The following is a 15,079-nucleotide window of genomic DNA, read 5'->3' on the forward strand; positions in this document are numbered from 1 at the left end:
TCGCACTTTGCATTAAATTTCATCTGCCACGTGTCTGCCCGTTCCACCAGCCTGTCTGTGTCTTCTTGAAGTCTTATTAATATCCTCCTCACTGTTTACTATACTTCCAAGTTTTGTCATCTACAAATTTTGAAATTGTGCCCTGTACGCCCAAGACCAAGTCATTAATACATATCAGAAAAGGCAGTGGTCCCAGTACTGACCCATGGGGAACACCACAGTTTACCTTCAAGTCCAAAAAACAACCGTTCACCACTACTCTCTGCTTCCTGTCACTTTCGTATCCATGCAACCACTGCCCCTTTTATTCCATGGGCATCAATTTTGCTGCCTTTTGAAAGTCCATATACACATCAACCGCATTGCCCTCATCAACCCTCTCTATTACCTCATCAAAAAAACTCAATCAATTTAGACAAACATGATTTGCCTTTAACAAATCCATGCTGGCTTTCTTTTATTATCCACACTTGTCCAAGTGACTATTAATTTTGTCCCAGATTATAGTTTCTAAAAGCTTCCCCACCACTGAGGTTAAACTGACTGGCCTGTAGTTGCTGGATTTATCCTTACACCCTAGTTCGAACAAGGGTATAACAGTTGCAACCCAGCCAGACCGAGTGACTTATCTACTTTAAGTACAGTCAGCCTTTCTAGTACCTCCTCTTTAGCAATTTTTAGCCCATCCAGTATCTCGACTACCTCCTTTTACTGTGACTTTGGCACCATCATCTTCCTTGGTAAAGACAGATGCAAAGTACTCATTTAGTACCTCAATCATGCCCTCTGCTTCCACGTGTAGATCTCCTTTTGGGTCCCTAATTGGCCCCTCCCCTCCTCTTACTATTCGTTGACTCTATGTCTATAGAAAACTTTTTGGGTTCCCTTTTTAGGTTAGCCACCAGTCTATTCTCATACTCCCTCTTTGCCCTTTTTTTTTCACTTCTCTGTACTTTCTATATTCAGCCTGGTTCTCAATAGTGTTATCAACCTGACATTTGTCATATGCCCCATTTTTCTGCTTCATCTTTATCTCTCTTCGTCATCCAGGGAGCTCTGGCTTTGGTTGTCCTACCTTTCTCCCTCGTGGGAATGTACCTAGACTGTACCCAAACCATCTCCTTGTTAAAGACCGCCCATTGTTCAATTACACTTTTACCTGCCAATCTTTGATTCCAATTTACCCAGGCCAGATCCGTTCTTAACCACTGAACTTGGCCCTCCTCCAATAAGTATTTTTACTTTAGATTACTGCTTGTCCTTTTCCATACTACTCTAAACCTTATGATACTATGATCATTGTTCCCCAAATGTTCCCTCACTGACACTTGCTCCACTTGGTCTGCCTCCTTCCTCATTGGGCTGGAAACATACTGATCAAGAAAGTTCTTCTGATCACATTTCAGAAATTCCTCCCCCTCTTTGCCCTTTACACTATTGCTAGCCCAGTCTATATTAGGATAGTTGAAGTCCCCCATTATCACTACTCACTCTAGTTCTTGCATCTCTCTAATTTCCCTGCAAATTTGCTCCACTATATCCTTCCCACTAATTGGTGGCCGAGAGAATACACTCAGTAGTGTAATGGCACCTCTCTTGCTCCTTAAAGCTTAAACAAATAGATTCTGTCCTTAACTCCTCAAGGACATCCACTTTCTCCAGCACTGCAATATTCTGCTTAATACTGCCATTTCCTCCTCCCCCTTTTCCTTCTCTACCTTCTTTGAACACCTTGTCTCCAGGAATATTTAGTACCGAATCCTGCCCTTTTTTTTGAGCCAGCTCTCCATTATTGCCACCACATCATATTCCCGTGTGACTATTTGCACCTGCAGCTCACCAACATATTTATCACGCTTCCTGTGTCTAAACCTATCTTAGACTTTTTCTTAGTCCAATACCACTTAATACTGTACTACTTTAGTGCTATCCTTTGTGCACCTTGTTTCTCCTTTCTAATGCTAAATCCTGGTGCCCATTCCCCTGCCAAATTAGTGAACCCCCCCCCAACCATGAGGATATTGGTCCCAGCTCTGTTGAGGTGCAACCTGTCTGTCTTGAACAGTTCCCCGCCCCCCCCCCCCCCCCCCCAGATCTGGTCCCAATGCCTCAAGAATCTGAAGCCCTCTGTCCCTCCTGCACCATGTCTCTAGCCACACATTAACCTGCCATATCTTCCTATTTCTGTCGATACTAGTGCGTGGCACTGGAAGTAACCTACCTTTTGAGGTCCTGCATTTTAACTTCCTCCCTAGCTCCTGAAACTTTAGCTGCAGGACCTCATCCCTTTCCTATGTTGTTGGTACCCACGTGGACCATGACTTCTGGCTGTTCCCCTTCTTTCCCTCTTTTCCCCCCCCCCCCCCCGGTTGAATGTTCTGCACCCTCTCCGTGATGTCCTTTATCCAGGCACCAGGGAGGCAACACACTATGCGGGATTCACGTCAATGGTCACAGAAACTCCTATCTGTCCCCCGACAATCGAATCCCCCTTGACTATTGCATTTCTACATTTTACTCTACCCCGACCGTCCAGTCCTTTGCCCCATGGTGCCATGCTCAGGACTGCATTCCTTCGAGGAGTTGTCGCCCTCGCTGGTATTCAGTGCTGAATACTGCGATGTTTGAGTGCCATACATCCAGAAGATTCCTGCACTATGCCTTTTCCTACCTTTTCGGATGGCCACCCACTTGCTATCCTGAACACTGACTGCAGGATGACCACCTCCTGGAATGTACAATCCAGGAAACCTGTTTAGCATGCATGTAGTCCTGAGTTTTAGCTTCACCAGGTTGGCACCTCATTTTTACGTTTGCCTGGTGCTGCTCCTGGCATGCTCTCCTACACTCCTCATTGAACCAGGGTTGATCCCCTGGCTTGTTGGTGATGGTAGAGTGAGGAATATGGCAGGCTATGAGGTTACAGATTGTGCTGGAATACAATTCTGTTGCTGATGGCCCACAGCACCTCATGGATGCCCAGTTTTGAGCTGCTAGATCTGTTCTGAATCCATCCCATTTAGCACGGTGGTAGTGCCACACCACACATTTGATGGTGTCCTCAGTGTGAAGATGGGACTTCGTCTCCACGAGGACTGTGCAGTCGTCACTCCTACCAATACTGTCATGGACAGATGCATTTGTGACATGTAGATTGGTGAGGACGAGGTCAAGTAAGTTTTTCCCTCCTGTTCACTCAACACGTGCCGCAGACCCAGTCTGGCAGCTATGTCCTTCAGGACTCGGCCAGCTCGGTCAGTAGTGGTATTACCGAGCCACTCTTGGTGATGGACATTGAAGTCCTCCACCCAGAGTACATTCTGTGCCCTTGCTACCCTCAGTGCTTCCTCCAAGTGGTGCTCAACATGGAGGAGGACTGATTCGTCAGCTGAGGGAGGGCGGTAGGTGATAAACAGGAGGTTTCCTTGCCCATGTTTGACCTGATGCCATGAGATTTCATTGTGTCCGTAGTTAATGTTGAGGACTCCCAGGGCCACTCCCTCCTGACTGTATATCACTGTACCGCCATCTCTGGTCGGTCTGTCCTGCCGGTGGGACAGGACATACCCAGGGATGGTGATGGAAGATTCTGGGATGTTGGCTGAAAGGTATGATTCTGTGAGTATGGCTGTGTCAGTCTGTTGCTTGACTAGTCTGTGGGACAGCTCTCCCAATTTTGGCACAAGTCCCCAGATGTTAGCGAGGAGGACATTGCAGGGTCGACTGGGCTTGGTTTGCCTTTGTCGTGTCTGGTGCCGGGTGGTCCGTCCAGTTTTATTCTTATGACTTTTTTTAGCGAGATTTTACAACTGAGTGGCTTGCTAGGCCGTTTCAGAGGGCAATTAAGAATCGTAAACAATTTTACAACACCAAGTTATAGTCCAGCAATTTTATTTTAAATTCACAAGCTTTCGGAGGCTTCCTCCTTCGTCACCTGACGAAGGAGGAAGCCTCCGAAAGCTTGTCAATTAAGAATCAACCACATTGCTGTGGATCTGGAGTCACATTTTGGCCAGACCGGTTAAGGACAGCAGGTTTCCTTCCCTAAAGGACATTAGTGAACCAGATGGGTTTTTACGACAATCCGGCAGTTTCATGGCCACCATTACTGATACTAGTATTTTAATTCCAGATTTTATTTAATTAATTGAATTTTAATTAATTGAATTTAAATTCCCCAGATGCCGTGGTGGGATTTGAACTCACGACTCCGGATTATTAGTCCAGGCCTCTGGATTACCAGTCCAGCAACATAACCACGATGCTACCGTACCCGATTTTTGCACCTCCTTCAGTGCCTCTCTATCCTTTTTATAATATGGAGTCCAGAACTGATCACAGTGTGGTCTAATCAAGGTTTTATACAAGTTTACCGTAACTTCCCTGCTTTTCAATTCTATCCCTCCAGAAATGAACCCCAGTGCTTGGTTTGCTTTTTTTTTATGGCCATATTAACCTGCGTCGCTGCTTTTAGTGATTTGTGTATCTGTACTCCCAGATCCCTCTGCTCCTCTACCCCATTTAGACTCTTATTTTCCAAGTCTCCTTATTCTTCCTACCAAAATGTGCCATCTCATACTTATCTATATTGAAATTTATTTGCCAGTTACACGCCCATTCTGCAAGTTTATTGATGTCTTCCTATATTTTGTCACCGTTCTCCTCGGTATTAACTATACCCCCGCCTCCCCAATTTGGTGTTGTCCGCAAATTTTGAAATTGTTCTTCCGATTCCCGAGTCCAAATCGTTTACGTAAATGGTGAACAACAATGGTCCCAGCATCGACCTTTTTGAAATACTACTTCCCACCTTTTGCGAGCCTGAGTAACTACATTTAACCCTTCCTTTGGGCCTTCCTATTTGAAACTGAGATGTTGACTTTTTTTGGAAAAAAAAGTTCACTAAAGCCTTCCTACTTGAAATTACAGCAAGATATTCAGCACTATTCGTGGGCCCAGATCCCTCTCAAATTATAGAAATCTACAGTACATGTAGTCAAACAAGTATTATAATTCAAGGTGCATAATGTCCAGGAGGAAATGGATGTGAGGAAGTGACCTTTACACACACCTCCCCAATATGCCTTCTGTTTTGTATAATTGCTCTAATTTTTAATTTTATGCCCCCTCTTCTAGATTCCCCCACCGGAGGAAAAAGTTTCTTTATCTACCCTATTGAATCCTTTAATCATTTTAAAGACCTGGATTTGATTACCCCTTGATTTTCTGTACTCGAGGGAATACAAGCCAAGTTCATGCAATCTGGCCTCATAATTCAAACCTTTAAATCCTGGTATAATTCTTCCAAGGCCAGTATATCTTTCCTGAGTTTTGGTGCCCAAAACTGAACACAGTACTCCAGATAGAGTCTGACCAATGCTCTGTGCAACTAAAGTGTCACTTCCTCACTTTCGTATTCCAGTCTCCTTGAGATAAAGACCAACATTCCCCATTAGATCGTGCACAGGTTCAAAAAGTAATCAAAAAAGCTAGTGGAATTTTGGTCTTTATCTCATGGGAGCTGGAATACAAAAAGATGGTAGTTGTGCTTCAGTTGGACGGACCCCATCTGCAGTACAAGCGTTCAATTGTGTGCACCCAACCTCAGGAAGGATATATTCGTTTTGGAGGGGGTACAGTGCAGTTTCCCCAGAATAATACCAGGGCTTAGAGTTAAATCATGAGGACAGGTTGCATAAACTGATACCCTTGAATTTAGAAGGTTGCGGGTTGATCTAATTTAGGTGTTTAAAATGATAAAGGGATTCGATAGTTTCTCTATCTACCTTATTTCCTCTGGTGGGGGAATCCAGAACAAGGGGGCACAATCTTAAAAGTAGAGCTAGGCCCTTTGAGTGAAATCCAGAAGCACTTTCACACAAAGGGTAGTGGAAATCTGGGATTCCCTCTCCCAAAAGGTTGTGGATGCTGGGTCAATAGACATTTTCTGGGAAGACTGGGATTGACTTTTTAGGTAAGGGTGTAGAGGGATATGGATCAAAGGAGGGTAAATGAATTTAAGGTACAGGTCAGTCATGGTCTAATTGAATGGCGGAACAGGCTCGAGAGGCTGAATGACTCACCCCTATGTCTAGGGTTGTTTCAGTGTAGTGGCGGGGTGGCAACTTGAGTGGAGAAATTCAACCAAGGAATTGTAGGAGAGATGGGTATGGATTTGGAAGAGGAAAAGAAGGTCGGAGACGAGGGGATAGTTTGCAAGAACATGAGGATCAAGGATTGTTTTTTTAAGGCAGTGAGTGATGGTGATTTTGAAATGGAGTGGGACAGTCCCTGAGGAGAGGAGCCATTTGCAGTCAGCTGTCAAGTTGGGTAAGGAGTGGAGCGGGTATAAGGGGAGATGGGAGAAAAAGTAGAGAAAGACATGAACTCAAGACTAGGGCGAGGGGGAGCCTGGGGCAGGTTTCGCTTGGGTGGCAGGCAGAATGGGGGGAAGCAGCAGAGGCAACTGAATGGATGGTCTCAACCGTAGAGACAAAGAAATCAATGAGCTCCTCACACTTGTCGAAGGTCAGGGAAGAGAGGTTTAAGGAGAAAGTTGGTGGTGGACAGAAGTGAGGGGTTATCTTTGGTCTCCAGGACGAACCTGGTGTAGTGTAGTTTTGGTAGAGGAGAGTGAGGCCCGATAGCACTTGATGCTGTCTAGTCAAATGTGATGATGGTGGCTAAACCAGTTGTGTGCTAGATGCGCTGAAATCTGCACCCCTTACTGGGTATTCCCCTTGTCCATCTTAGCAAACTGGCAAGGTTACTTAGGAGTTGCAACTGTGTGAAAGCAAGGTTTTGTGCAAAATGAAAGCAGCTTAATGTCCAAATTAAAGTTTGTAACATAAATAATTTGTTGACTCTGCGATATTACTTGGGAACCCCATTCTACACTTTTTTTGAGCTAATATTTGCTGACTTCAACTCTTGATGTTTACATAAGTCAAACAGATCCCAATAATTCAGATTTGCCAACAACTATATTCGCTGAAGATAATACAACCTTTGCTGATTTCATTTCAAGAAGCCTGATCTTTCCAGATAGCAAAAACAGTAGTGTTATTCAAGCTGCTTTCAAATTGAGAAGTGACTTGGGGAAATATACCCTTTTCTCTCTTCCCTGCCCAGAGGAATTGAGTGTCCCAGGCAAGAGAACGACTAATGTCAGCAACTATGTTAATTACTTTGGTTGTCTTGTAGCAAAGAACGTAATCCTATCTTGAAGGGAAAAAATGTTTTGAAAGTTCATTATGGCTAAGCGATAATAAACAAACTGATAAGTGATAGAATTGTTCATGGCTTTCACTGACAAAACTATTCCGAGGAGTTTCTTGCGAAGAGGAAAAGGCAGTGCAGTAAATTTAAACAGATATGGTTATGTTTGGACCAGTTTTGTGTGTCCCACAAAGCTTTGAAATATATAAAGGCAGTCCCATACGAGATTTGAATCCCTGGACCATAATATTCTTTCTAGGTCTAAATCTTGCTATTGTATTCAGCAGCCAAGAGCATTAAGAATATTGTATCCTGATCTTAAAGCCTGTAAGCCACTTCTATTTCAAGACATTAACAGTATGTATGAGGTGAGATTCCTATTAAAAGCTTTTTCAGAAAGTTGTACAAAAAGAATAACTTTCATGTAGAACCATTAATGTAGAAAAATGTTTCAAGATCCTTCTCAGAAGTGTAAGGAAAACAGACAACGAACCAAAAAAATAGCAATTAGAAGCATTGACCAAATGTTTGGTCGAAGGAAAAGGAGTTGAAGAGCAGATGGTTTTAGGGAGGGCTGTTTTTATTGGAACAGAGGAGATTCCTGAGTAGTTTGATAAAGGTGTTTAAAATAATGGAGATGAGACAGTAGATAGAAACTGACTGTTTCCAGCAGTTGAGGGGTCTAAAATGAGGGGGCATGTAAGATTTAGGACAGAGAGCAAAAGATAGTCTTTTTACACAGAGTTGTAAGACTGGAATGCACTACTAGAGTTAGTGATTTGAAGCAGAAATCATGACAACGTTTAAGAATAGTTTAGATAGGTGGTTGAAGAAAAGGGAATAAAGATATATGGGAACAAGGTGGGTACATGGGATCAGGACTACTGTTCCTGTGAAGGATAAATGCCAACAAGGATTGATCGGGTTAAACAGCCTGTTTCCATGTTATAATTTCTGTGTAATTCTAGGTAGTATGTATGTAATTCCAAAGAATAGGACCTATACAGTTGAAGGCACAGCTGCCAATTCTGGAGTATAATGGAAGGGAGGAGGTATGCACAAGAGGCCAAAGAGGAACAGAGTATTTGCTGGAGGTGTGGGGATTGCAGGTTTTTAGAGCTGGAGGAATTTGCAGAGATAGGGTGGGGCAAAGCCATGGATGGATTTAAATAGAACAATGAGAATTTTAAACTTGAGGCTTTGGGGAACTAATGTAGGTCAGCAAGGATGAAGATGATGGACAACTAGGACTTTGCGCTGTATAGGATACAAGCAGTAGAGTTTTGGTTTAGCTGCACTTTATGGAGGCTGTAGAATGGGAGGCTAGCCAGCAGAGCATTGGAATAATCAAGTCTGGAGGTGATGAATGCATGTATGAGGCTTTCAGTGACAGATGGGCTGTGGTAGGAGCAAAGACAGGTGATGTTACTAAGATTGAATTAGGCAGTCATTGTGGTGGAGTGGATATGGAGTCTAAAGCTCAGCTCAGGCTTAAACAGGATTACCAGGTTACAAACAGTCTGGTTCAGCCTTAGACAGTGGCCAGGGAGGGGATGGGGTCTCTGATGATGGTGGGGGGTTTGTGGCAGGGGCTGCAGACACTGGCTTTGGTCCTCACGATGCTTAGCTGGAGGAAATTAGCCAATATTATAATTATAACCAATTATTTTGTTGCTTTTAATTTTTTTTCTATATTACATAGTTTCAAAGCCCAAAGAAGAATAAATAAGTATCATTTTTGAAAAACAAAGACATGGCAAATACAAATTTGATCAGATTTGTGCAAATGCAGTTCAGCCCTGTCCATAGATTTCTTGAAGTTCAGTCAAATTTGGGTAACTTACATAGCCAATTTTACATTTCTATTATTTGTGTTATTCATCACTGCATGTAGACTTAAATCGGTATGGTAGTGCAGTGGCTATAGTACTGGACTAATAGCCCAGATGTCCTGAGTTCAATACGGACAAATTTGTGAAATTCGTAGAATCCATTTTTAAAATTTCCTGCAGCAGAATTTAAGTATTTCTGAATTTAAATCAGAACATGTGATGGTAAGATTTTGTAACACTAAAGATGGAATTGTCTAAACTATTCTTGAAGTTCTTTTCTTGCTTGTAAAGACTGCCATTAAATCTTTTTGGGGGCGTGGGAGAGAAGGAGAAAAGAGAAAGGAACAGAACACTTTCACAAATGTAGTGTGGTGGTTACAGTACTCAACTAGCAACCCAAAAATCATGCGTTTGAATTCACACCACAATAAACTCAAGAAGACCCACCGCCACTATCACGGGGCTACTGAGGATGGCCAGTAAATGTGATCTTGCTAGATTAGCCCACGTCCTGAGAACAAGATATTTTTTTTAAAAGTGCTAAATATATTGCTATGTTGAGTACACGCTTGTATGCTAAACAAGTCAAAAATGATCAAAACCTAAACTGAGTATGGCAGTTCATCCATATTTTACCAACCTGTAATGACAATAGGACCAAACTAATTTCAATTGGTTGTCTGCACCAAGCTTTTCCCTAGTAGTACCACCATTAGAAAAGCGCATTACCTTTTTTAAAAAAAATAATTTTCAGGGAATTTTCACTTTCCTTAAATAGAAATCTGTTGGGGTTTCAAAAAAAAATCTTCAATATACATGTTTTTAAATGTAAAAAGAGTATAGTTCGTGTCCTGTGTAATTAAACCATACACCAAATGACCCATAAATCGTCCTATTTGACTCAACAAAACTCTCGAAGTATGGGTTCTGGCAAATATTTACTGGATACGTTAATCTATTTAGCTTTTATCTGTTTAGGTGCGGACAGACCTGCTATGTCTGTTAACATTTTCTGTTTTTATTCCATAATTCTTCTCCATTTGCTTACCTTATGTACTTGCAAACCTATACAATTTCTGTCTCATCAAGTCTTGGTGTAAACTAAATGCAAAAAAAATTCCAAATTTCAATATACTATGCACAGAAAGATATGGTATTGCAAACTGGTACAATATAAACAGCCAAAGAGAAAATGCATCCATTTTAAGAACGATGAGTGACTGTGAAGGGTAGACAAATTTTATAGCACAAATGCTTCCCTGAAAAGGGAAAAAAAAACATTTTTTTTTAATAGTTTATTATCTGTGTTTCTACTAGGTCATTCATCCTTATTCCCTGTTGAAGATGGTTTCCTTGATGATGGACGTGGTGATCAAACTCTTCATAGTGGCTTAAGTTCTCCTCATTGTTTTCCTCACCAAAATGGCGAACGAGTGGAACGATATTCCCGTAAAGTATTTGTTGGTGGCTTGCCACCTGATATTGATGAAGGTATGCGTGAATATAGGGTAGTGGTACTATTTTTTTTTATTAGTTTCTTGTTCCAAAACATTAAAACATTTATTTTGTATAAATATGGAAAAATTTGTATTTGTAGAAACAGTTTTGTTTACTTGAAACAATAAATGCGATAACATTCAGCTGTTCACCTAAAATGCACATATTTACTCGAGCTGTGTTATAATGTAATGGACATTATACATACGTAGCGTTCTCTAGGTAAAGAAATCTGAGTCTGTTTTTATTGTAATTGATTCTCTTCCATGTTCACAGATGTAGAATATATTATATGTGCCATGTAGAAAAATGTTCCATCAGCCAGCAGAGACTGAGCATATTTTTGTTCATACAGATGAAATCACAGCTAGCTTTCGTCGTTTTGGTTCTCTGGTTGTTGACTGGCCACATAAAGCAGAAAGCAAGTCATATTTTCCACCAAAAGGTAAGCCAAATTAGATCTGACATCTGAGTTTACTTTTGGTGTGATGTTAATATATGATTGAGAAAAAAATGTCAAATTTCACCAAAACTGTCTTACACATCTGTTTCTTTAAAAAGGCACAGTAGATTTTTGTTTAAACATTTATTGTGTGTAATGGAAAGGAGCCGATGATTATCAAAATAAGGTTTTTGTCTTAAACATCAGGGATACTTGAGTCAGTTTTGAAGTCCATCAGTTGCCAAAATTACATGAGTGCCTTAAGGTAACAGTAAGAACTATGATAACATCTTGTTACAGGTCAGCAGTTCCAACTTGAAAGACTATTTTGTGTGAAGTATTGCTTACAGGCTGAGGATGAGGAGTCAGGCTGTGTGTTTATTGGGGCTATCTCTAGATTTAAAGTGAGAGTGGGCACCTGGTTGAGGTATATGATGCGTGGCTAGAGGGGTTAGATGTTGGTAATGTGGGTTGATTCACAAAAGAAAGAAAATTAAATAAAATTATAGTTAAGCCTGCAGGGGGAGCATGGCTAATTGTGGGTGCACAGTAGCACAGGCATCTCTATCAGTGCGATGGAAATGGAGTTTCAAGTTTGTACAATTCTGTTCCTACGAGCATAAAATAATCCACTTATATCAGAATTAACAAGATTTAAAGTAACGCTATTACCAAAAGCTTTCCTTTCATTCTGAGCCTGAATGGAGTGTGTCATGGTGACTGTATCTTAGCTAAATCTAAAGACATGGGGGTAGAAATTGGTATGTGTTGCACTTATTTTTTGGGCATGAAACAGGGGCAATGCCATATTTAGCAGTGGGTCAGCCTTCCACCGATCTGCACATGCATTCAGGTCTCTACTAAATATGTGGGGGCCTTTTTTTAAGCATCCCTGGCAGCTGCTTATAACAGGTATTAGACCCCTTGAATATGATAATATGGGGCCTAATGCCTGTTTTCAAACTCCTCTACCAGATTGGGCTGCCCTGAGCGGAGCAGGCATCAGGCCTGTGCCCCTCATGTTTTCTTTCTGTGGATGCAGCCTAGTAAACCGGCTGCCACCAAAAGGTAAGGTTTTTTTAAAAAAAAATGTCAAGTTTCATGCGGAGTCAGGAGACGCAGGGATGCTCTTCCCGGCTCCACAGCACTCCCAAGGGCTGCTGCCGGCCCATGATCGGTCCCCTCCAGGACTTGCCTGAGTGCCGCTGCTAGTGAGGCAAGTGGCCTGAAATTCATCCTGTTGAAATGGGCGCGACAACGGACCATAACCAATTTCTACCCCATGGGGGTCAGGTTCCCATATGTACACCGATGACATCCAGCTCTACCCCTCCACCACCCATCTCAGCACCTCTGCATTGTCAAATTGCTTGTCCAACTCTGGTCCTGGATGAGCTGTAATTTTCTCCGGTTAAACATTTGGAAGACGAAAGCTATCATCTTTGCCCACCGCCACAAACTCCATTACAGCCTGCCAACTTGAGAATGACTCATTTATCCCCACTCTGTTTTCTGTCCTTAGCCAATCCTCGATCCATGCTAATATATTACCCCCAACCCCAGGAGCCTTTACCTTGTGTAACAACCTTTTATGTGGCACCTTATCGAAAACATTAGAATAATCAAATCTGCTGAGGTGGGAATGACCCCACCTCAGCAGATGAGCTGAGGTGGGGTCATTCCCCACTCCATTTACCCCACCACTGGTGGCCATGCCTTTAGCCGCCTACTTTTTACACTCTAATTCCCTCCCTAAACCACTCCACCTCTCTCTCTTCCTCTCCATCTCCTTTAAGACCCATCTTAAAATCTATTTCTTTGATCAAGCTTTCAGACACCCCTCCTAATAATTCCTTCTTTTGGTGTCGTATTACATTTCTGTGAGGCGCCTTGAGATGTTTTTCTATGTTAAAGGTGCTATATAAATGCACCTTTAACATTGCAGTGTGCTTGCTCAGAGTTTTCGTTGCTGCATTATAATTGGATAACATTTTATTTTTGTGGAATGAGACTGGGGAAAGAGATTTTAATAATCTGTTGAATAATATGTAAAAAATAAAAGCCAATTGGAATGATGAAAAAATAGACATTTAACCAGTGAGGAAGAAAGACACAACCAGTAAAGAAGAAAATTGAGAGAATTGACTATCGCAACAGTGATGACATACTTCAATAAGAAATATTATAAGGATCTGCAACTTCATAGAATGCTGTAGATTCACAATATATAAATAAATGAGATTGGAAAATACATATTAATGGAATCATTTTTTGTTGTTTTGCTGAGCTCCAGCCATGTAATTGAGGTAGCATTGTCTTCAGCTCAGTGAAGATTGTCCTCACATCAAAAACAGGAAATGACACTCTTTATGTAGTGTGCTGGTGTACTACTTTAAAATTCTTATGAAAAACATTGCATTCAGCACCACCATGTACATATTTCATTAGCTATTGACTGTTATCAATAAAATATTCATGCTGTTAAATGCCATTATTGAAAACTATTCCAACTTATTCCTTAATGCTCCAGAATTCCATTTTACGCTCCAGAATCCCATTTCATAAGCAACCTTTTTATTTAACCGTCATCTGCTATAATGTTTTGAAAAATAAGCTTTTAAGATTATATCAAAACTTTCTCCTTTCCTTATTTGCTTGTCTTCACATATTTATGAAGTGTCATGGTCATCGTGAGAAAATTCACAGCAACCTGTTCCCTTTATGACTTTCAAATGCCTTCTACAAATAAAAGATGACAGAAATTTCCATTATCATATTTTTTCACTTTTTCTTTTGTAATATTTCAAAAGTCTAATCTTTTTGATACTTGTCTTGAACTCACATTGAATTAGGTATGGTTCATCATATCTCTAGTACTGGAACACCTTATTGTTTTCTAGAAAAGGGCTCCGTCTGGGTCACTTTCATTTTTGACTCATGCCCCCACTATACTTGAACTTCTATCCATCCTGTCTTGAGACCATTTCAGGTACAGATGACTATGATGTTTGTCTTCATTGTTTTTCAATCAGGCAGAACTTCAAGATCATGAAGATTGTGCCATCTCCTTCTGTAGAGATAGGATATCTTTGAAGACAGGGTAGCTTTGTTTCACACGCACCCATGATGTACCAGTTAGTGAGCCTGCAAAGAGTTCCTATTCACATAAGCCTACAGTTAGCAGAAGCATTCTAAGTCAAGGAGGGAATCATCAAATAAGTCTAGAGAACATCCAAGTAGGCCTCAGTACCAAATTAATCACCAGGCTGCAGCTGAGACAAGTTTTATAATGTCTTGTTTAGCTGGTGCAAGGCTTTCAGGCTCTTCTGCAACATGATAATCCCATACCTGCCCACTCAGTTCCATCATGCCTCAATATCAAGACATCTCTGATTTCTTGGGGTTCTGGGTAGCTTTGCAGTTTTCCAAATGTATTGACCTTCAAAACTACTCAACTGACACGTGGATCTGGAAACGCTTTCTGCAATATCCTTCGAACTTACAGATCAAGATTATACCTGCTCCAGTTGAAACCCATGGGAGCAATTCAACATACTGACATCCAGCAGCCATTGTTTCAGTGTTAACCAATATACACTTATTGCTGTTATCACAGGTGGTTGTTAATATTGAAATTGTTTTGATCAATACCATATTTTTTCCATGAAGAATGTGATATAGTCTTGGCTGGCTTCAAAATATTCAAGTTTGCTTTCTCTCTAAAGAGAACTGGGAAAGTTTCACAGGCTTTTAGTTCTAGTATGTCCTTGAACAAAGCCTGAATCCTTTTTACATTCTTTTATAATGCAGGGGATTTACCTTCATGTCGGCATTCTTTGAAAATTTAGCTTCACAAATCTTTATTCTATCCCAGAAACTGACACTTGTATGTCTTCTGTACTAGCCTCTGCTTTGGTCAGTACTATTCAATTTTAACCAACTTCAGTCTGAATGTAACTTTTAAGTTATCAAAATTAGGCAGGGAGGATTAAGGTAAGCCTTAGGGCACTGACCACTCGATATCTGCAAATTTTCTGTGACAAGTTTAATGCTGATACTGCATCTGTCTTAGGTGTAGATGCCCCTTTGA

The 15,079-nt window shown here is 41.2% G+C and overlaps 1 protein-coding gene across 3 annotated transcripts in view; it reads left to right on the top strand.

Moving 5' to 3' along the window:
* Positions 1-15,079, top strand: part of cpeb4b (cytoplasmic polyadenylation element binding protein 4b) — a 78,701-nt gene that overhangs the window by 48,979 nt on the left and 14,643 nt on the right. For all 3 annotated transcript variants that reach the window (XM_067996436.1, XM_067996437.1, XM_067996438.1), the window contains 2 exons: positions 10,368-10,541; positions 10,903-10,992. In XM_067996436.1, the coding sequence (XP_067852537.1) occupies positions 10,368-10,541; positions 10,903-10,992 (264 nt within the window). The remainder of the gene's footprint in view (positions 1-10,367; positions 10,542-10,902; positions 10,993-15,079) is intronic.

Source organism: Heptranchias perlo, chromosome 14, assembly GCF_035084215.1.
Source record: "Heptranchias perlo isolate sHepPer1 chromosome 14, sHepPer1.hap1, whole genome shotgun sequence".
NCBI classification, from domain to species: Eukaryota; Metazoa; Chordata; class Chondrichthyes; order Hexanchiformes; family Hexanchidae; genus Heptranchias; species Heptranchias perlo.